At 40.1% G+C, this 24,005-nt stretch overlaps 1 protein-coding gene across 2 annotated transcripts in view; it reads left to right on the top strand.

Moving 5' to 3' along the window:
* ATF2 (activating transcription factor 2) overlaps positions 1 to 24,005 on the top strand; it is a 379,503-nt gene that overhangs the window by 59,700 nt on the left and 295,798 nt on the right. For both annotated transcript variants that reach the window (XM_069225391.1, XM_069225392.1), the window contains exons 3-6: positions 3,419 to 3,515; positions 7,585 to 7,703; positions 14,219 to 14,347; positions 22,169 to 22,249. In XM_069225391.1, the coding sequence (XP_069081492.1) occupies positions 3,419 to 3,515; positions 7,585 to 7,703; positions 14,219 to 14,347; positions 22,169 to 22,249 (426 nt within the window). The remainder of the gene's footprint in view (positions 1 to 3,418; positions 3,516 to 7,584; positions 7,704 to 14,218; positions 14,348 to 22,168; positions 22,250 to 24,005) is intronic.

Here is a 24,005-nt window from a genome sequence, read left to right as displayed (position 1 = left end):
CTCCCCCAACACCACCTTGCTTGAGTCTAATCACCTGACTAAGCTTACTTTTGGCTCCAGAGCTTCCCTGAAACGTTCCTCATCGTGGGCCCTCTCCTTCTTCCCCCTTTAGCTAGCTGACTCTCAAATTCCAAATTCAAATTACTGGTGCATGCTAAGGACAACTTCACTGAGTTTCGTGGAGGTGCCACCACACAAGGCCAGAACAGAGATACTTCCCATCTGGGACTACTTCCCCATCCTCATGTTTTCCAGTCTGTCTGCTTCCCAACACCTCATGTGGGGCAACTCCATCATCACCTACCATCACAAAGCGGCTCCTAGTGCGTACGACCATCACTTCTAACCAAGACTTCCACCCTGTTCGTAGTGGATCTGGAGCACACTCACTGGCTCGGCTACTACCACTCATCTCGCCTCCACCAGGTACACAGAGGCAGTCTTTCAATTATTGTTTCTTTAACCACTGCATAAGCGCCATCAGAGGCTTTGTGTAGACCTTGATCTTTCAAGTACACCACCATTATGTGCTAGTACTAGCTTGCTCACAGGGTCCACAGTCATCAATTTGCTGCTATCTTTTCAACCCCGTGGCATCCCATCTGCGCTCCTCTGCCTCCATCACCTTAAGATGAACATCACTATTGAATGAGGTTGCCTGAATAACTCAAAAGAACCAGTGCATCACACTATGATGGAGAAACGGTTCTTTGTTGGAACCAATATTGACTTAACGTCATTTATCTGCAATAAACTGGTTATTCATCATCGGAGAGCAGATTAAATTGAAAATAGTGTTAAGTTAGCTGATTCTTTTTTTATCTTTGAAACCTTACCCATATGTGACAGTTCCACATTTCATAATACATTTAAATGTGATTTAACTTAACAAAACAAATCAACAAATATGTGGACAAAAACAAGGAATTGGCATTCAATCAAACATTTCATCAGTTATGAGTCCCATACAACTAATACTACAATCCTTGTCCCTCATTCATTTATACAGGTAGTTCTTTATTTGGATATTTAGTCCATAATCCACTTTGATGCAGTTCAATGGCATGTAGTCTTGGAGAGCGAAAGTAATAAAGCTTCATAGTAGAGTTTTTCAAAAGCACTATTCCTTTAATAGAAGAACACCTCCTTTGAAAAGCAACTTTTCCATTGTGAAGTTCTTGTTTTTAAGGAAGAAAATTCACTTGTACGTGTATGTAGAGAGGTACAGGAGTATCTTGATGAGGAGGCTGCAGTACATGACTTGATATGTCACCAGAAGCAGTAGTTGAGCAGGAGTGAAGAGCAACATGCATAACCATACTGTAGTACTTGAGCAGGGGTGAAGGGCAACATGCATACTAATACTCACAAGTATTACAAGAATATCAGTAGAAAACTAAGTAAAAAGGATTACCAACAGAACAAAAGAAAAATGGACTGGAAAATAGATTTCACTTTGGTAAGCTAAGTACCAAAGCAAAAAGAACAGATGATGGATGGAATGCTGAACAATGCAAACATTCACCCTCCGTCACAGAGATCTGGGTTTAATCCATCCACCCCAGTTGGACCTAGCCATATGCGAATCAGTTTTGACCATCTTTCTCATGGGAACAATCCAGGCCGAATTGCCAGACCAGGTCCTCCTTGGGCTGGAAACCAGCATCTTGGGACCAGTTTCGGGGTATCACCCATCATCAGCCAGGCTAGCTCGAATCCAGTGGCTCAGTGAGCACTGGACCCCACGCCTGGGCATACCCTTCCCACTTGGGGCGACAGAAGCAAAAAAGAACAGATGGTGGGCGAAATGGTGAACAATGCAAACATTGGCCCCCAATCACAGAGATCTGGGTTTAATCCATTGTTCTCTTGCCCACCACGTCAACCCAGTTTGGACCCAGCCATATGCTAATCAGTTCTGACCCTGCTTCCCATGGGAACAGTCCACTCCAAACTGCTAGGGTAGGTCCTCTCTGGACCAGAAAGAAAATAAGCTAGAAACCTACATTGCCAATAGGCGTTGACCACAAGGGAAGACAGGGAGCTTTGAATACAGTATGCACAGGATTTTTGGCAGTACAGAGCTTTTTTTTTCTCGTAGCATATCTCCCATTTTGGATGAGTTTGACATTGGAAGTGACCTAGTTCCCCCATTTGCAATGGGGGATTTGTTATTATGCCTCTTAGACAGCAAGAATTGTTGCAGAAAACAACATTGAAAATACTATTTCACAGACCATATAATTTTACAGTAGACTCTAAGTTCCCCTTTGCCTAGCATGTCCTTCTCTCATTCTAAGCACCCCTCACTCTTCTGGTCTTCTCTAGATGTCTCTCATGATGCCCAGAACAAGGACAGCCTGTGAGATAAACATAAGAAAAGCAGCCTATGCCCACTACCTGACAGCAGCAATTGATAAGCTTGCAGGTTAAATGCCCACACAGTTACAGTAGCACCAGAGCAGCATCCAAGGGGGTAGGAGTTGGCCATACGGTGTAACAGTTTAAATTTATAGTTTTTGTGATCTGTTTCCTCATGTTGTTGGTACTAAACTAGGTGCATGCAGGAACTAAGGGAGGCAAGTACATTTTCCATTCTGAACTCTGCCTGGCACTTTGAAAAACTGGGAGAGACACTGCTCTTAAGTACACTTTTTGAGATGAGTGTAGAGTGTGAGTGTTCTCTGCTGGAGATGGTTTAAAGTGGTAGGTGTGGTGTGTACACTAGGAGAATCCTAACACTGTGTTCTAGGAGGAAGGGGATGAATCTTCTTTAGAAACTATTTAGCCAAAGCTGTACCTTGAGTGTCTGACGTGAAAAAAAGAAAATACTTCTATTAGAATTTCTCCTGAGTCACTCTTTCCAAATACTACATAGAATGTTGTCATCTTTCAGAAATAATGCTGTAACCTGTCGTTATAAGATCTCTTCTCTGGGGTTTACGATTAACGTAGTCCTTGCCTAATTTGTGATAGGCAAAGTTGAGTACAGGGTTTTTCCTGGGGCCAGCAAGTCCATTACTTCTAGTAAGAAATACAGTCATCCACTTAGTGTGTACAGAGCCCAAAAGGACGCGGTTCTGAGATGTTTTTTATGGATTAGATGTATTTTTGGACATCACCAACTAGGAAGTGCTGAAGAATTCTCGGCTTCCTTCAGCCGAGTGGTGCATTTTCGTGACGATACCTTTTCAAACTAATGATCCATAGGCAGAGAGGTTACATATTGAGAGTCTGTGATTTTATAAATGTGTACTTTGCAGTGTATTTGTTATTAGGTGTCCGCACATTTTCTTTAGATTGGCAAGCAGTAACTTTCTTATGGATGGGAAATGTTTACTTCCTTTAGTTCCAATGCATGCTGCTCATAGTGAAACATCGAAATTGTAAATATATGACTAATCTTTCTTTCCTACAGCGTTTTACCAATGAAGATCATTTGTCAGTCCATAAACATAAACATGAGATGACACTGAAGTTTGGTCCTGCACGCAATGACAGTGTGATCGTTGCTGGTTAGTACCTATTCTTTATAACTATTTTTTTATATAACTTTGCATAGATACATAATTTCTGTGAGTGTATGCTAAATAGCTATCGATCATACAAAATAAACAATCTTACATAAATGAAAATGTACTGGGGAGATGGATTTTCAAAAATTGCAAAGATGACAAAATAGAAATGTGTCATTTTAGGTTTCAAAATGTGGACTGTCCATCATTTAAGAGACGCAGGTTTGAGACAGTTTTGTGTCAGAATTTGTCTAAGATGATCAACTGACACTTGGAGTAATTAATACTGTTTCTGTAAGATGTGACCACCATTGTTCTCTGCAGTGCTGATAAGGGTAATAAGATACTGAAGTATATTTTGCATCTTTTCTATGAATATATTTTTATATAATTTTATGTGTAACAAAATACAAAGGGATCTGTGATACTGTAACCCATCTAGTGATCAGTGCACATGGCACAAAGTTGGAAGGACTGGCTTCTTCCCTTAATCCTCGCATACGTGCCTCAAATGCATCCCTGATCGATACTTGTTTTCGTTTTCCAAATATAACACAGACCATATTTTAAAAAACATTGTATCAGTTACAATTCCACCAGAAATATGTCTTTATCTCACTTACATCATTCTTATCTCTTGATTTCTCCAGTGTCTCCCCAGTCCCTCAATCAGCCATCAGTTTGTCCTTATATCATGTTATCCCAGATAGGCACTAAACAGTGGGGTTTCTGTACGTTGAACTTTTTGAACACTGATTTTCTCTTTGATTACTCATTTGCATCCAAACGTATCAGTGATCTTCGTTTCTGAGTGCTGGATTGAACATACAGATCTTCCAAAAAGCTTTAATCACAGTACTGCAGAAGGCTGCAGTTGCTATATAGTTGCCACTTCCAGATCAGAAGCAAGGATTGTGAGGATGATGGACTCTTGCAGCTTTAGATTGAATCAGTCCATCCCTTGAAAGCCAATGTAATGTGAGAAGAATGTCATGGTGGGTGATTCAGTGGACAAAATCATAAATATCCATTGGAAAAATATTTTGACATCACCTTCGTGTATCATTTTAGGATCCTACTGAATAGCTTTTTCATTCCAGTGAGGCATTTCTGCTGATTTCCCAGATCTTGTTCATGACTTTTGCCTTCACATAGCAGGCCTCGAAAAATCATAAAAATGGTACTACACCTGCAGGTTGAGTAGCTTGAATAATCTACTCAACCTAACTGTAATGCACTTGATCTGGAAACGTGGCTCAAATTGTGAGATCCTAGACAAATATTGTATTTTACAGTCGCCTTTTTCTTCATTCTCACATATGCGTGCACCTTCCAATATGTAAGTACAGCATTTCTGCTGTAAAAAAAATCCTCTTTTGTTTTATTAACTACACTAAATGTTTGCTCCATGTATAATAAATCTAGCCCTCATATAGGGTACAAATGATTTGTGAATGACTTGCCTCTTAGTTTACTAATAGCTCTGCTATCAGGGCAGGAGTGTTTCTCAGTTTATGTTTAAACACTCACTTTAAATAAATGTATTACTAAAGCATGATGTGATAGTCCACTGTCATTTACATACAGTAAATTTCCAAGAAATGTCCAAAAACCTTCCGACTAATTTGCAGCTTTACTGATAAAACTATACAGTGTATTAACAATAATCTGTGAAAATTGGGTTTCAGAAAACATTTATCATTTGCACATCACCAAGTAAAGTGTTCTGACTTTTTTTCATCCTATTAAAATATTTCTTCATCATACAAAAGTACAAAAAAATGGTCTTTCACAGCTACTGAAATATATTTTGAGATGTTTGTAAGGTTGACTTAGTTATATAAATGTTGTGTGTTAGGAAAAACCTGATACCAAAAGCTTTTTGTTTCACATAGGTCAGACAGCTCACCTTACAAAATCCTGGAACTCTGCAGTCACAAGGAAAAGTATTTGCATTGCAAGAAGACAAACTGACTTTTGACCTCTGTCACTGAATAGAGAGAACAGAGAGCAAATGTGACAAGACTAAGATTTAAAAGCATCTTAATTGCTAATTCAGTTTCTGAGTGAACAGAACACCTCTTCTTCCTTAAAATAGCTCAACCTCATAAAATAAAACTCGCCATAGCCAGTGGTCGAGTAGATTTTTTGAGCCATGCATAGAGTCCAGAGCAGTGTTAGAGCACAGTGCCATTATTAAAGCAACTGTTATTTTTAATAATTGTACCCTAATATGAGGTTTTCTTTGGTCAAAGCAATATGTTTGAATGTCTAATTCTATTGCATGAGATAAATCCACATATAGTAAAACAGTTGATGCACCAACTTCGTATGACATATTGTACACAGTAAGAGCTAAAATCTTGCTGTCCTGAAGCTGCAGCACACAGTGCCCATTATATGCACATGGTGTAGCACCGTGCAAACTCTGCTGCTACTGTTGGACCATTGTCCGTGTGGCCCTGGCAATAGGCATCACTAATCCAAATGGACCTTCCAGCTAACATAATTCAGTACAAAACAATATATTAGTCAACACCAATCTTCCTAGCCACTTTCAAGAATGACTCAGTTTTAAAAATAGGAAAAACAACCAAAAGCAATATAAGCAGACTACTTTGACTCCAGCCAATGAGAATTCCACAAAATCAGGTCAGCCAGATGCTCAAAGTGCTTCAGGAGCATCCAAATAGTGGGACTGCTCTATTCAAGTGCACAAATCATGACTAGAGCCCGTGCACTAATCTCGGGTCACACCACAAGTGCAATTTTTGTGTTTCAACTGCAGTCTAGCCCAAGGTTATGTTTGCACGGCTAAGGAGATGCTGGGGAAAGTGAGTGCTGACAGAATGTATGAGTATGAATGTATTTTGTGCATAAGGAGGATGAGGATGGGGATTGCAGCGGAAGTGGGGTTTGTGAGTGTTTAAGTTATGTGTGTGTAAATGTATGTATGTTTATATATATATATATATATATATATGAATTGAGGCTATTGTGACAATTGATAAAGCTTAAGGTAATTAAGTATTTTACAGTTAATAAGATGAAATAAGTAACGAGTAATGAAATAAAGAGACTGAAAAAGAAGTGGGGGGCAGCTAATTGTATTAATAATCTTTATGGTGAAGAAATACAGGTTAACTGAACTGTTAAGGATTTAGTAATGCCTTACAGTGCAAAAATTGCATTCAGTAAGGATCTCGGAATCCCTGCCCTTTTAAAATAAAGCAAACAGGGAATCTGTTACTGAGTCCCTCCAAATGCCTGCAAAGGCAGGGATAGAGGCCTGCAGGGGTCAGACAACCCTCTATCCTTGCTTTCTGTGAATTGTAATTGGAGAGCATGCTGTGGTCCTTCATGGACAACCTCCAATTTGCAAATGGATACCATTCCCTTTTGAGTGTCTATTCCTAGGGTGTAATTGTAATTGCAGCACAAACCATTGATGTATTGTGATTTGAAAGGAGTGGGTATGCTCCTTTTCCACATTTTCACTTTTCAAATTGTAATCAGTCAAGAAGTGCACATTGCAGGTTGGATCACCATTTAGACCCGATTGTATCCATAGTACATTGCGACTTGTATTTTTATACAAGTAAAGCCTACAGTTTTGAGACTCATGCTTTGCGACCACAAAAGCCTTCATACATTGGGCAGTAATTCTAAAGCTAACAGTGACCTAGGATTATGGCCAGTACGCAGAGGTGAGTAACTAGTTTGCAGATTTTAAATATTGTTTTACTTTGCATTCAGTAAGTTATCTTTACCTTTTCTATTTCTAATTAAAATAAATCTGGCCACCGCCAGACTGTCCGTATTCATTTGTTATCCTTAAATTTCTCAATATTTTTGTTGCAACTGTGCTGTGTCAGAGAATCATTGTTTTTGTTTTCATTATATGTTCAAGCTAAGGCATTCATTGTATTAGAGAAGGTATTGACTGGGGTGTGTCAAAGACATTTAGCGATACTTTGTATGTTTGAGAGAAATTATTTAGGTAAATTAAATCCCAAAGTAGGTCTCTGTAATTACAGTAATATGTTTATCTGTTTAAATTTAATTTCAGACCAGACTCCGACGCCAACACGATTCCTGAAGAATTGCGAAGAAGTTGGCTTATTCAATGAGCTTGCAAGTCCTTTTGAAAATGACTTCAAAAAAGTTGCTGACGATGACATCAAGAAAGTATGTTTAGAAAACATGCTGTGAAGGAACATTAAAGCTGTACCGGGGTGGTTCATCTCTGTTTTTTATGACTCTCAAATTATTATATACATGTGATTGATATATGTGTTATCTCGCCCCAGCATTTCAGGCATTTGTATTAGGGTGATAAAATGTGGATTTTAAAATGTGGATTATCTTTCTAGTTTAATTTCCATACGATGAGACTGTGACATGCAGTCTTGATAGAAGTGTCTTGATCTTCTTTTCATGAAGATAATTCCTGCTGTTACTGTCTATCACCTTGATGACCTGAATTGGATTCAGGTTAACCAAGGTGAGAGGTAAAAACCAGACCTGGATAACCCAGACACCCATTAGGGAAAACAACTGGAAGACAAGAAGAAAAAAACTCTGAATAGGTAACGTTCTTGTGGCAGCTTAAACCTGATTGAGTGTGTATAACCACAAGGAATCACAAGAAACAAGTGGGGATTCAAAAAGAGGATCAGGTAAAATGGGAGTCAAGAAGCCTCAGAGTCATCCAGAGCGATCACCCTATTGAATAGGAGGAGGACTAATGTCCTGGCCTGTACCATGCGAATAACCTGGAAGAGGAGAAGACAAGGAAATGATTAGCCTCCATAGTGCATTGGGGAAAGATACAAAGTACAGATCAGAAAGATCCCTTTCCCAGAATTAATTTGTGAAATGGTGTAACTAGATTAGAAGATGAATAACTGAAAAAACATAAAAAACAAAGGTGCCAAAGAAGAACAATTATAATACGCTTAGCAATATGAGTTTAATTAATAGTAAGTTCAGGTTGGGCAACACCAGCGGAAACAAAACGTAAGAATCAATCATAGCATTTGTAAAGCGTACTACTCACCTATGAGGGTCTCAAGGCGCGGGGGGGGGGGTTGAGGAGTGGGTTGCTGCTACTGCTGGAACAGCCATGTCGTGCAGTGTCTCCAGAAGGTTAGCAGGTCCTGTGTCTGTTGCAGGTGAATAGGAAGAGTGTTCCACGTCTTGGCGAGAAGGGGGGAGAACGATCTGCCACCAGCGGTTGTTCTGTGGACGCGTGGAACGGTGGTAATGGCAAGGTCAGCGGAGCAAAGCTGTCGGGTCGGGATGTAGAAGGAGAGCCATCTATTGATGTATTCTGGTTGTGCAGTGCTTTGTGAGCGTGGATGAGGAGCTTGAACATGATTCTCTTGTTGACGGGGAGCCAGTGCAGGTCTCTCAGGACTGTGATGTGGCGGGGATGTTCATGTTGAGGTGTGCAGAGGCGTTCTGTATGTGTTGCAGTCTTTTTCTGGAGCTTGGCATTGGTTCCTGCTTACAGGGCATTGCCGTAGTCCAGTCTGCTGCTTACGAGGGCTTGGATGAACGTCCTTCTGGTTCCGGTGAGAATCCATTTGTAGATCCATTTGTAGATCTTCCAAAGCATGCAGAGGCTGTTGAAGCAGGAGGAAGAGATGGCGTTGACTTGCTGGGTAATTTATAGCAATGACGTATGATGAAACAGATGTACTATCAAAATGTTGAAGCTCTGAATGTCATTCAAAGAGCGAGGATCCTGTGGAGACAGACAGACAGAACTCTTGTTGCTACAAAAAACGTCTTACCCTACAAAGAAGCAGAATTCTCTGCCTCATATTGAACAGGGAAGAAGCGAGGTCAAAGGGCTAGAACCCCAAGTTCATGTGAGGGCACTGAGGGGACAAGACAGAAGAGGAGCCTGGAGATTTCCTGAATTTCTGTAAGTTTTAAACATGCTGCTTGAATTTAGAGGACCAAAAGTTCTCGTTTCAGATGCATAACAGCCTACTTCTTAAAGCATTTTGCACTTCTTTGTTCAAATTGTGTGTGCAACAAAAATGTGGTGGGCAAATTCTTATTCCTGAATCACAGAACCATAAATTATTCCAATTTAATGTCAAATACATTTAGCTGATGCATAAATTGCACAACTTCCCTTGGAAAAAAACTAAAAAGTTATGTCCGAAAAGGATTTACATTTACGTTTACACAATTGAGTACTCCAGGAAATTCCTTTAATACTTTTGAGGAACTTTGTTAAGTCATAAAAGTCAGACATCCTCCATACATTAAAATAATCCTACAGATGCCACATTTCTACTGGCAAACATTATAGGATCAGTCTGCTTTGGGAAGCAATAGTAGAGAATTTAGGACTAAAATACCAAGCTTGTGAAAGTCCTGAGGCCTGATCACAGGAAGAAGAGACGCATACTGAATAGGACAAGATCTAGGCTTGATTATGTCTATGTGGAAAACCATAACACTTGTGCTTATATAGGCTTGTCACAGGGCTGTGCACATGCTTGTATTAGTGTGTTTGTGTGCGTGTCTGCTTTTAGGTGGCTGATCGTGTTGCAACTAATCTATATGAAAGAGGACTAAGTATTCCTTCTCAATGTGCTATATCGGTTCGTCTACATCTGTCACTTGAATTTCATTTTATTCTGGTAACCCAGTTGTTCATCTCTTCTTCTGCCTTGTTCTCTTCTCCATCTTGTCTAACTTACAAATGTTGATCGCCTCTACGGCAGTACACTCTATGCCGGTATCACCAAGTAACTGCAATCAAGACTACAAAGAGTCCAGAATGCAACAGCCAGACTCATTCTGGACATCCCCGACACAGGCACATCTCCTCCCACCTCAGAGACCTACATTGGCTCCCAGTCAACAAGAGCATCACATACAAACTCCTGATCCACACCTACAAGGCACTACACAACATAGGACCGGCATACCTCAACCATCGCCTGGCCTTCTATGAACCCAACAGACAATTCTGTTCGTCCCAGCTCGCCCTAGCAGCCGTTCCCAAGATCCGGAAAAGCACAACAGGATGAAGATCCTTCTCCTACCTCGCAGCCCTGACATGGAACAGGCTACCTCTCAAACTCAGGCAGACAGCATCACTTAAGCAGTTCAGGAAGGACCTCAAGACCTGGTTCTTCGATTGAGCAGCACGCCCACAAACAGCGCCTTGAGACCCTATGGATGATTAGCTGGTAGAACTCTACAAAAAATATTGAGGTCACAACCAGTAGATTTCCTAAGCCCAAAAAAGAAAACGATGACTTTTCCAGAAAATAGAAAAACTGGCAGTCGTTGCTAATCCTGCCCACTGAGTTTTGGTTGTGTGAGGAAGGCATTAGAATTTCTGACAAACCTGTCAAAGAATCTCTTATCTACAGATGAAAATGAAAAGCCTCAGAACTCTGAAAGAAGTGCACACACATGCATATTTATTAACACCATTATTGAAAATTTGATTATTATGTCCCACTGTGCCTGCCATGGCTCTTAAAGTCCTCCATTATTTCATCTCCCATGATTAAATTCTTAGCTCATGGTGTTATGTGAGGGCAGGGTGTGTTTATTTTTACCCTTAAACTTGCTTATGTACTGTAATTTTGTTGTTTGCATTTATGTAGTGCTTTATAACCATGATGGGGATCTCAATGTTTTCTGATTTTTTTCATTGGGCTCCTGGACACCCATTTTGAGTGAATGGATGAAAAAGGTGGTGTTTGTAGATTGGTCTACTTGGGAGGTGTTTAGTGAGGTGCATGAGGTTTTGAGACATGGTCTAAACATGGTGCGGTAGTTTTGATTGGTGTTGATGTGCATAAGCATCACTTACTTAGGAATAGTATGAGAACAGACATAGTTCCATATGTGGATATCTTCTATTTCGTCATGGATTTAAGGAGTTATGCATATGGCAAGGGCTAGGTTTGTAATGCTGCCTGAAATTCTAGATCAGATGTCTCGAACCAGTCGATTGCAAGCTACCAGTAGCTCCCAGACACCTTCAGAGTAGCTCATCTTGAGTTCACTTTTAAATAAGCAATGCACAGGGTTACATTTTTCTTTTGAGGTTAAAGAAAAGCTGTGTTTACTTTACATTATCATCGTGCTGCAGAAATTAGGTCCTGATAATGAGCAGCTCAGTCACATTTATGGGCCAGGCTGGGGCATGGAAGAAGTCATTTTTGACTCAATAGTGAAGTGTGAGAGCAAAATTAAGTTTCTTAATGCCTTTAAATGGAAGAAATTAAAATGAAAAAATACCTTAATTATTAACTCTTCATTCTAATTTTCTCCCATTTCAAAGTGTCACATTAACAAGCAGCAGGCCTTTTACTCCTAGTGGCTAGTAGACACTGTGCCCTATTTAAAACTGAAAATTAATCATTTTTTAAATGGGAGATATTTAAAGCAAGAAAACATTTTTCATCAAACATTAAAGGCCTTGTTACAAAATTGGTGGAGGGACCAGCCAGTGCTTTGGCCAGCCAACGCCACGGCGACGACGCCACCATCACACCGGTGGCGTCGCCCCCCTGCCCTATTACAGCATTACCGCCGGGCTGTCCGGTGGGAACATTGTAATAGAGCGTCCGGTGGGAACAGTGCTCCGATATAGGAACTGAGTCCTATACCGTAGCACAGTGGGGGCGGACCAGCACCCTCGGAATGCAAGGCAAACAGTGCACATTACGACAGTGCTGGGCAGGGGGCCCCTGCACTGCTTATGTCATGGGCGGAGCAGGGGTCCACCTGTGACCCCGGGCACTGGCTTTCTGCCAACCTTTTCATGGTGGGAAATGAGTTCAGCTCCGCCCTAGCTGGTTACAATTCCGACTGCCATCACCCCGTCGGGAACCTTGTTCCTGGTGGAGGCAGTAGTCTGACCGTGAGTCTGTAGGTCCTAGGACTGCCAGACTTGTATTTAGGCCCCAAGTCATTTTTTCTTTCTCCAGTTTTAATTAAGCCAATTATGACTTAATGTTTTATGAAACATGTTTCTTTACTTAAAATTCCTCCCATTTAAACAGATGTATTTTTCTGTTAGAAATATGACATCCTGTCTACAGGCAAGCGTGTCAAGGGGATGCTTGTAAATGGGATAAAATATAAATTTGTAGTTTTATGGAATCCATATAAACAAAGTTAACTTCAGTTTAATGTTCTCAACACAGTGCCATATTTATAAGTGAAAAATACAGCCATTATTTTAAGTTGGAGAAATTTAAAGAGCAGAACAATGCTTCATATTCTAAACATTTTTGCAGAGCATTTTTCTGCACTTTAAATTTCTCCCATTTAAAAAACAAAATGGTTGTATGTTTGTGTTATACATGTATCAGTACCACATATGCCGAAAGGTATGTCCTGTACCACAGGTACATAAACACAGTCTCTCAATCACCTGTACACCCATAGGACATTCATACTCACAGTTGTCATGTGTCCCAAATGAAAATGATCTCCCTTACACACATGTAAGCACCGCCATAGTGCCCCTAGTCATTGTATTTTGTTCAAACCATAGTATCTGGCTTTATGGACATTAGGCTTAAAGTCACTTGAGCTGGGTGTGGGAGCGTCTGGTAAGAATTCACAAGTTGCTTAGCCTTTAGTACCTCACAATGATTTTCACTGATCAGAAGTAGCTCTCAGTAAAGAAAAGATTGGAGACCTCTGTTCTAGATGTTTGTAAATTGTTATGCTAGCTGGAACAGAGTTACATATCTTAGCTGTCTGAAATGAGAATGAATTTCGACCAGTGCAAGATGTTTTTAAAAGAGGCATTGCCAAGAGTGTGGCCATCATACTTTGTTGGTAATTGCAGAGTTTGCGCTTAAAGAAGAAAGATTCAAAGATGTAACTGGGCTGATTAACTAATCACATTTCATTGAAAGCAATACTCCTGGAGACAGGCAGCCTGTGTAGAAACTAAACGTCTGATGAATTGCTAGTTTGGACATTGAGATTTAAAAGGTTAAGGTTTTTTTCTTATGGTTGCATTGTGAATTCTCTGTAGCTTCCAAGATGCTTGTAGGAACGCGTCAGTGTACATACTATAGACATGGTTGAGATGAGCAAGCACTAGATTGATAGTGGCTTGTACACTTTGAGAGAAGCCTAGATAGAGGACATTACAGCATCTAATCGTGTAAAAGGAGGGACTTGTAACTTGAGACATAAGGGAAATGTCAAAATCCATAAACACTTAAGGTTCCTTACTTGATATATATATATTCATATATGTATCTTTACCTGTAAGTATGTGCATTTGTAGAGTGTGAACCAAGACATAGAGCAATGGTGCAGATGAAACAACTATAGTTACTGGAAATATAAGCAATCTCTTTTTAATGTAGTAAGAAGAAAAAGGCAAATCTTGAATATATGCCAGTCTGTTAGGATACATGCGCTGGTATAGTTTATCAGCAATTATGCACTGCGGTGAGGCCTTAAACAGTGGGATATCACTTTAACACCAGGCTTGGAAAATTACATCTTCTGCTCTCCCCTTTTATAAAGGTAAATATGATGAAGCAATCCATATAAAGGCTGTACTAATGAAAACATTTTCTAAGAGTCCATTGGTCATGTAAAAAAACAATTTTCGTTGTCAAATTTTAAATGTATAGTAGTTTTTTCTGCTAATATATTTATATTCTTTTGTGTTGTCTGTTATTTAGATGCCTTTGGACCTATCCCCCTTAGCAACACCCGTCATAAGGCATAAAATTGAAGAACCCATTGCTGTGGAGGCAACTCACCAGGAGAGCCCTTTACCTCATCCAGAGTCCACCACCAGCGATGAAAAGGTTAGAATTCTAACAATCTAACTCTTCAAAGACAGAGTTGCACAATTTGTAATCCAGAATCATAAGCAATGGTTTGTAGCTGTAGTGTCCAGCATGAGATTACGCAAGGTCAGTTTCTCCCTTTATATTCTTGCTCATTTATTCAGGCATTGGACATGAATGAATACAACCTTCTCAATACTATCAGAAACATTTAAAGAGCCGCAATTTTTAGGTTGTCTTTTTTAATCATCTTTAACCAACTTCAATGTTTCTTTTTCTCACAGAAGACTACAAAATACAAATTGACCCTCACAGATAACCCCCCTCTATTTTCACCATCATCACCTCAAATTGCCATTTCCGATCAGCAACATAAAATGCTCTTTCTGCAGTTTTGTCTTCTACTTTAAGTCAACTTTACGTTGAAATTCCCCAGGTATCCTCCCAGTGTCTTTCAAATATTTTTATTGAACATTTCCAGGTAATAAAAGAACATAGAAGCACAATCAGTAAATTGCTATAAGAATCGCAATCAGTCAGCTGGTATACAGAGACAACAAGTGACAACAGTGCAAGAGGAGGCCTAGCCATTAGTCAGATTGAACCTAATTCAGAGTCATATTCTGACCCCTGCAGATATTATATGCGATCATCGCCGGCCTGGCAGTAAACAGTCCCTCAGCCACCCCTTATTTCCGAACAATATATTATGCAACAATTAAGAAATAAAAACGAAAGCCCAGAAAAGTAAGAAAAAGGAGAGACAAGGAAGAAAGCTATGGGAGACAGCAAATCTTACTGAAAGGGACAGAGAAGGATGACGTAAATATATTATTCAGAAAAGTGTGTGCATCCGTTGGAGGTATCTTACACCTAGAGGAGGGTGGGTGTCTCGTCTGGGATGATACATGCATCCTAAACACAGTATGAAGTAATACCTCACCCATGATGGGGTACCTGGCCCTAAAACCCCAGGCATCTCAAGCTTCTGTTGAAGAGCTGGAAGGGGGTGTTTAATCTGACAGGAGTAAAGCATAGAACCTTCAGCTTTGGCATATAGTCAGTAATAGGTTGCCAGCTGGCTGTGAATTTCATTTCAGTGAGTGCTAGTTTCTGGGAAGTTTGCTCCATTGCTAATGTACGCCAAAGGCAACAGAACCATAATGAAGCAGAAGGAGCCTCTCTATTTTCCAAATGAGGGTTAGGAGCTTCTTTGCTTTTCCAGTCATAAGACACACCAACCTCCAGTCAGCGAACATCATATCCTAAAGCATGGTGGGACTGAGTCCCAGGTGCACTGTGCAAGGACTGCAGGAAGGCAGTATTCTAATGCTCTTTCAAAGAGGTCCAATCCTCATTTCAGAATCTTGGATAACAATACAGGATCATCATATGTGTATGAAGTCGCCAGGTCCCCATGTGCCCCGCCAGCAGAGTATAGATTCAAATGAGTAGATTCTGCTCAAGCATATAGGTGTGTGGTAACATTGGTACATTATCTTATAGGCTGATTCGGTATTAGGGATGCTTCTGTGTATTGTAGGAATATCACACTTTCATTGCTTACGTGGTATTGACATGCCCAAGTCCGTTTCCCATTGTGATTGGTATGAATACTTAATGGATGGTTTAGAGTCTTGTATGGTGTGGTAAGTTTTGGATTTAAGGCCTTTTGTACATGCAAATAAGATAATTCGTTTCTCAGATAGTGTGAGGGGACTAGTGGTGTCTTGAACATTTGCTTGAACATTTGCAGGATGCAAAGCCCAGTGTCTTAATTGGTAGTATTGGAGGTTTCTGAGATTCGAAAATCTTTTATGCGTTGCTCAAATGATCTGATCCATTCTCCCAAAACAAGTCGCCTACTGTTCTATAGTCCCCTCGATCCAATAAGCATGCGGGGCTGTGCGTGTGTTAGGGGAGGGAAAGGTGGGGAGTCCCCTTTTTAGTGCTACCTGGTCCCAGATCTCTAGTACTCATAGGCCAGTTACAGCGGGGACGCCAGGCCAAATCCCACAATAGGCGATGTACCACTGCATGGTGCATATGGAATCAGTGTTTCTCAATTTCATTGACAAGTGTGGTGCTCAATAATATTTCAGTGGGTTTGGGCAGGCCAGTCCGCCCTTATCTTTTGGCAGCATGAAGAGATCCAGGGTTCTTACCCTCCCAAATGAACCTGTGGAGTTTGTTCTGTAAAAGAATAGTGTCTTCCCTGGGGATAGGAGTGGGAAGGGATTGGAAAATGTACAGGGACCCAGGGAGGATATTCATTTTTACTACGTTGTTTTTTTCCCTAGCCATGATAAATATAAGGAACGCCGTTTTCTAATACCCTCAAGGATATTCGGCCAGTTAGCTTTACTCCAACCTTCAAGATGACTAGTAATGTGGAGGCCTAAACATTTAAAAAGACTTCTGGGCCCATTAAAACAAAACCAGTGCTTGTTATCAGGGGAGGTCCTGCGGAAATGGTAAGGTTAAGCATGTGTGATTTTTCTTTGCTAACTTTAAAGCCAGATACCCGTTTAAAGGATTCTAATACATCTGTCACTGCCAGAATTAATCTGTCAGGTTAGTTATTGTGGTCATCAGCAAATAGATTGACTTTGTGGGTCCATGCCCCAAAGGGGATCCCTAAAATGTTTAGTGATTGTCTAACTTTGATCGGAAGGGGCTCCACTACCAGGGCAAGCCAGAGAAGGATAGGGGACAACCTTGCCTCTTGCCTGTCGCTAGTGTGACTGTTTTTTTAGATTGTCCATTTATTCTAAGAATGGGAGCGGTGGAAGAGTATGTTGCATGATTTTCCTTATCACCTTAAAACCGAATGATATCTTGTCCAGGACTGCTCTGAGAAAGGCCCAGCTAACCCAGTCAAACGATTTCTCTGCATCTGTCTCCCCCCATCACCAACAGAGACATGGAAAAAAATACATTTATTTCCCCTCACTCTTAGAGAGAACATTCTTTTAGGCATTTTTCCTGATAACACCTTACCTAACACCTAAAAAGCAGTCTATAAGATAACATTTCAAATGATAACCTTCTAATTATTCACTATGTCACCGGTCTACCTGAATCATTATAAATCCTCAGATACTAAAATGGCAATTTGTGTAATATAGGGCCATATGTACGAACACATTTTCCCATAGACACAGAATGGGCAAAACCCTTTGATACATCTGGCCCATAGTATCTTTTTATTTGCCTACATTCTGCCAAGACAATATTGGTAGACAATTGGCTAGTACCCATACAACAAATGTTTAAAATGATGCAATTGAGCATTGCTTGGGAAAATGGCAGCCATCTCTACCTAAGAACCGCTGGGAGAGTGAGAAGCCTGATTTCTATCAAATGAGGAAGAAAGTATTGTGAGGCTGCGATGGGACCTGGAGTAGAGATGCAAGCCAGAAAACCAGAGGGCCTGACACCAGAGACCAAAAGTTGTGCAGACAAGATCAGCAGAGATCCCAGTTCCAGTGAACCTTCCTAAGATAAAAAAAACAAAAGCTGGCCTCCCTGTGTGGCCTGATACACACACTAAAGTGAAAAGTGAGTAATATTTGGTGTTGTGTGATTGACTAATGCAATATTGTCTGGAGAAAGATACCCCTGGGGGGTCCGAAGGAGACCGAGGACCCAGGGGAATACCCACACTGCCCCATACTGCATCCCACAAATAGAAGCCAAGTGGGAGAGCAATTGAGTGGAGTGTGCCGGATTCTGGTAGAGGGCATACAGGGCGGGCTGCCTTGCAGCACTAATGAGGTGGTCCGCTTGAGTAAATAACTGCTTAGAAGCACCCCATTTCCACCATGTCCCCGAACCCACCTCCGAAGACCAGGCAGATGATCACAGTAGGGAATGAAGTTTGGATGCAAACAGAGACATGGCCACGGTTTATTAGAGATCCTATGAAGTGGGTCTTCAAATGTATCTTCCTCCCAGAGTCCAGTCAGCATAAAGTGTGCCCCGCAGTGTAATTTTCCCAAAAATACATCATTGATTTGCTTCTGAGCTTTGGATTAAGATGATTACCGGCACAGGTGATCATCTATGGACATCATTAGGTCCAGGGGCTTCAGGAACAGGTATTGAAAAGGAATCTCAAAACTATATATACACTGCTGGCATAGAAGGTCCTCCTTAGTAGAGACAACTACTATTGATTCCCAAAATCTTGGATGTATTAATGCTGTTGGTTGCTACTACATAAAAACTCAGAAGGAGATGAGATGTGGACAACAATGTTGTGAATTGTAGATCCACGCACCGTGAACCGATCTGAGAACATTGGATTTGCAATGTAGACTCCTGTAAGGAGCCCTTGGAGGAATGCTCCTCAGAAGGACATAAAGGAACAGAAGAAAATGTTTTTCTGAGTTTGGTAAATAACCAAAGAGAGGTTCAAATGCTTTAGAGTTACAGATGAACCCACTCAAGCATTTCACTGCAGAGTTAGCACAAGAATACGTAAAGAATAATCTTTAAAAGACCTATTACAGAATAGATCCATGCAAAATAATGTACTACGATCATTATGCCCTTTATCTCTAGATATATCCTAATGGGTCTCTTCCAGGGTCTGCTAGAAGACCTTCTAATAATTCGCAGCAAGACAAAACTAGAACTGAGAGATGTCAAAAATAAGATGAATGAACTAAAGGAGAAGGGCTTTGCACTGGAATGATCCAAATACAAAAGAAAAAGGGAAAAATAATTGTTTTAATAAATAGGAAATTAAGTCACTAGAAGATCAAAACATTTATTGGTAATGTTCCCTGGAAGACCTGTCAAGTCACAAAGAAATAATAGAACAATTTGATGACTCACAGGGAGTGGAGGATGATAAAATCGTTGTGCTTGACTAAAAACTCTCTTAAGAATTTGTTGGAAAATCCTGAGAACTAGGATATTCTCCTTGATAGTCCCCACAGGACAGTGCTTACACGTACAACAGACACTCAATAACCAGATATCTTCACACTAGTTCCCTGAAAAAGTATTCAAAACTCTGTGTAAGGCTGTGCCTTTACAGAAGTTTGGCAGTCTTAGCCCTTTGAGGACAAATTAGACTTTTTAGACTTAATAGAGCAGAATATACCCTGGCAAGAATTCAGCAACGCTTCCATCAGGAAAGAATCAAAATGAGCAGAGTGCTGGCAGCAGAACTGAAGCATAAATATGTGCAAACCTTTATCTCTCTTATTAGAGAAGCAAATAACTGAAAGCACAGGAAATAAGCTATGGATATTTATTATATTTTACCAAGACCTCTACTCTAAAGAAGCACTAGACCAAACTCACATATGAAAGGACTTGAAAACCATGACCCTAAATACCATATCTGAGAATCAAAAAGGGAAATCTAGAGCAACCCATTGAAATGAGGGAAATAATAGAAGACATTAAATCCCTGTGTAAAAACTCTGTGTTCTATGTGGTAGGCAGCCTAATGCACATTTTCCAAGGGTTTTCAACACTGTATTGGAGAAATGGGGTTTACTGGAACCTTGAAGGGTGGGAGTTGCAGGGGGAGATGGTAGGGGGGCAACAATATCAGTCATACCCAAGCATCGGAAAGCTCTATATAAATGTGTATCATATTTCCTCAATGTAGATTTTAAGATATTTTTAAACATTATAGCGAAAAGAATGTGACCCGTAATAGGTCCATCAAGATCACTTGGGGTTCATAATAAACCATCAAGTGACAGGTACCACTAAAAACGCTTTACATAAACTGTCAAGTGGCAGATAATACTAAAAAGGCCTTATATATATATATATATATAGAAACTTCAAAAATGCTCGAAATAAGATCTCAATCAGCCCAAAGGGGTGGTGCGAGAGCCGGTACGAGCAAGCCGGTAATTAATTAAGCAAAAGAAAAATAGATATAATACTCGCACACTCGGGTTTCAGGAACAAAAAAGATCAGTTTAATCTACACACAACGCGTTTCGACTGACACAGCAGCCTTGGTCACGTGATCGTGATAGATATATATATAATAGACATAATAAATAAAAAGAAAAATCAGCATTACTGATATCGTTGGACACCAAAAAGGCCTTTAATAGGGTCAGTTGGGGGCGTTGTACAGGAGGTGTTAATACTCAGAGGTTTTTGTTAATCATTTGGATCAATCATGCTGTTGGACTGCGCGGATCCCATTGTGTTGGTTAGAGTAAATGTCAGGAACTCCCTAAACATTAGGATCCAACGAAGGGCAAGGCAAGTGCTTCAATTGTCTTCCTCCTTATTTGCGTTATCCCTTGAGACCTTTAGCCAGAGTTTGTGAAAAAAACTTAGAAACAGACGTTGTCAAGTTTGGGATAGTCAATGCCATGGCGACTGCGGACTACATTTTATTATTGATAGCTAACCTGGAAAGATCCTGTCCAGTCTTACTGAACACCTTGCAGGATTTTGGTAAACTCTCAGGTTTAAAAGTTAACCTTGTCAAATTCGAAACTTCAAGCATTAACATTCCAGCAAACTCAGCAGATTGGATGAGTGTACACTCCCGATTTAAGATGAGCTGCACTACAACTGGATATCTAGGAATGAGGCTGTACACCACAATTGCGGGAACATATAACACTAACTTTCCTTCATTGATATCAGAGCTTATAGTGATGTCATTCATCCTCAACCGCAATACCTAAATATTCTGCATACTGGCATGAATGGTCAGGGGAGTTTATTTTGTGTCCAGTCCTTTGCTTCCCCAATGATACCCCTAACTTGTGATAGTACAGTACTAAAACCATGCATGCATTTACTCTTCCAGCCACGCATTCACTTCCCCCAAGCCATATCCTACCCTGTCTTACACTCGCCATTCACACTACGTCTCGTGTACTTACAAACCATTCTGTCCTTGCACGCACTCTCCATGCACTCATTTACTCGCCCATCCAACCATCAATGCCTGCGCCGTCTCATTCTTTCATGCAATCATCCACCTAATTATTCATCCACATTCACTATAGAACCACCAAACCCATTGGCTAGAAAAGTGTTTGTTATGAGTTTTTCGTTGCTAGGTTGTACTATTGAGGTAACACTTAAGGAATGATGTTGCGTATTCTGGAGTTATGGTGAAAGAAGATGCTCTCTGCTCTAGATTCTGCGGATCAAACTTGGTTCAAGATCTGAAGAGCCTAGAGGGAGCATCTTTCTTCATATTTTGGGGAGCATTGGGAGCTAGAGGACAGTATCATTTAAAGTCTGAACAGGCCATTTCCTTTTGAATTATTTCACTGACTGTGAAGCAAGGACGGAACATAAATTAATTTAAGTGTTATCTGCCACCATTGTCAATATGACACTTGAACTAATGAATGAAACAAGGGGTTTTCACCCATAAGTTACTAAAAACCTTCCTACCCACAGCAGCTGTCTAGGGCTTAGGGTTCCAGGTCTTCATTGGTGAAGTAGTTTTATATCATTGTGAAGATAGATGTTTATAGATTTATTGGTTAAATAATTTTACAATTTTTTTTAAGTTATCATATCACGCATATTTTTTTCCAAAACAGTTTTCAGTTGTGTTAGATATTGTTTCTGATTTTCCCCTTTACTTATCTTTTGTATATTTTGACTGGCACACAAATACACAAATCCTATTCATTTCATCCTTCGTTATCTTGGATTTCATTTTGTTTAGATTGGCAAGGAAGACCTGATGGAAAAAACATGTCAGTATGCCTTTACGTAGTAAAGTAAGTAGATGAGATATGTTGCAGAAAGACAGACTGGGGTTGGTGATAAATGTATGCAGTGCTGTTAAGGGAGTGCTAATGCATCTTGCTTCTGTTTCAGGAACTCAGTGAGTTAACTGTCTGCAGCAGCCCTCTACCCCTCATTGATAATGACTGTAGCGATGAAGAGATGGTTATAGAGGTAATTACCCCTTTATCATTGTTTTTCAGATGAATAACAGGAATAGCTTGACTTTTAAAATAAAGATGCAACATTGTATCCTTCTTAATTGGATGATTTAGTACGGAAAGGATTTCCCCAGGATGGGATTAAGACAGCTTCCGGTTCTTCTGTATGCCGATGATGCTGTTTTAATCGCTCACACAGCTAATGGCCTTCAAAGCTTGTTGGATCTCTTTTTAACCTTTATGCAGGAATTAGTTTTGAAAGTCAATTTTACGAAGACGTATGCTATGACCTGTGGCCCCCGAAATACAAGAACTAAACGCTTCACTATGGGCGGAAATACTATAAAGTAAAAGATTTTTGTTACTTAGGTTTGCATGTAAACTCTTTCTTGTCATGGAATTCTCATCTCACCTTTAAGACCCAACAAATGGTGAGAAACATGGAAGTGATTTTTCGCTTCGCTCGTAAACTAGGACATAGACCAGTCCATCAGATCATTATGCTTTATAAGTCAAAATGCATAACAGCAGCCATTTATGGGGAGGGTTTGTGGGGCTATACCAAATCAAATTTCCTACAACATGCAGAGAATAAATTCCTGCATAGGTTATTGCTGGTACCCAAGAATGTAGCAAATATCATCTGCCATGAGGAATTGCACATTGAGGATTTGTTTGGTGTCGCCCCACTTCTGTTGTGGCTGAAAGTCTGGCCAAATCCTGCGGCTAGTTTGGTACAAGATTGTTTGACTAACTGCATTCAATTAGCTAACTCTAATAGAACCCCGTGGCTCACATTTCTGCAAACTTCCTTTCGGAATTTAGGGTTGGAGAATATGTTTACTCACCCGGAGTCCTTGCCTATTAATGCAAAGGAATTTGTTAAAAATCGATATTTGGAGTACACATCGAAGCTTAGATACCAGGGGGCATTGAAACTGAAAACATTTGATCCTTATGACCAGATTTCAACTTCGATTTTAACATAACCTTATTTAATCTGGTTCCCGAGCTCTTTAATAAATTCCCTTCTTGTTTTATTTAGATTAAACTTGATACATTTTAGAGTGGCCTTCCCAAAGCAATGTACTTGGCAAAAAACGCTCCCGTATTGCCCTTGTGATAATTTTCCTAAGCAAAGCACGTGTCACTTTTTAAAATTCTGTTCACTTTATTCTGCTCCTAGACATGTTTATATATTGCCCCTTTTGCGCAAATTTCAAACTACTTCTCATAAGGAAGCACTGATTAGTGTTCAAAGACTAATGTGTCATTCTGTTTTAAACTTTATCAGACCTACTGTTATTAGGAACCAATATGAACTGGTGGAAGCAGCTGTATATTAACACAAGTTGGAATAGTATACGATTTTACTTGATATTGTGATATTTATTACATGTAAGCCACTGTATTCTTATTTTTTGTTCATTTACGTCAGTTTTTATATACTTTGGTTGACGAAACATTGGCATAGGTACTGTAATTAGCTCTGCAGTTCTCCTCAGTGGAAAATGCTTCGTTATTATTGCTTCAGTTTACTTGCATTGCATTTTAACTATTCAGAATTTTAGATATAATGTATCTGTACTTTTATGGCATACTGCTGAATAAAGAATTTTGACTGACTGAATGATTTAGTTCGCTTAGTTAGGACCTCTATGTTGAACATTCTATAAGCACGGAATAGCCAGAATGAAAACTCTGTGGTAGGGGATTGTGCTATTGTGCAAAGGTGTGTGTTTGACATGGTGTGTTGTGCTCCAGGTTTC

The sequence above is a fragment of the Pleurodeles waltl genome, chromosome 3_1 (genome assembly GCF_031143425.1).
Source record: "Pleurodeles waltl isolate 20211129_DDA chromosome 3_1, aPleWal1.hap1.20221129, whole genome shotgun sequence".
NCBI classification, from domain to species: Eukaryota; Metazoa; Chordata; class Amphibia; order Caudata; family Salamandridae; genus Pleurodeles; species Pleurodeles waltl.
This window is presented reverse-complemented; position numbering and strand designations above follow the sequence as displayed.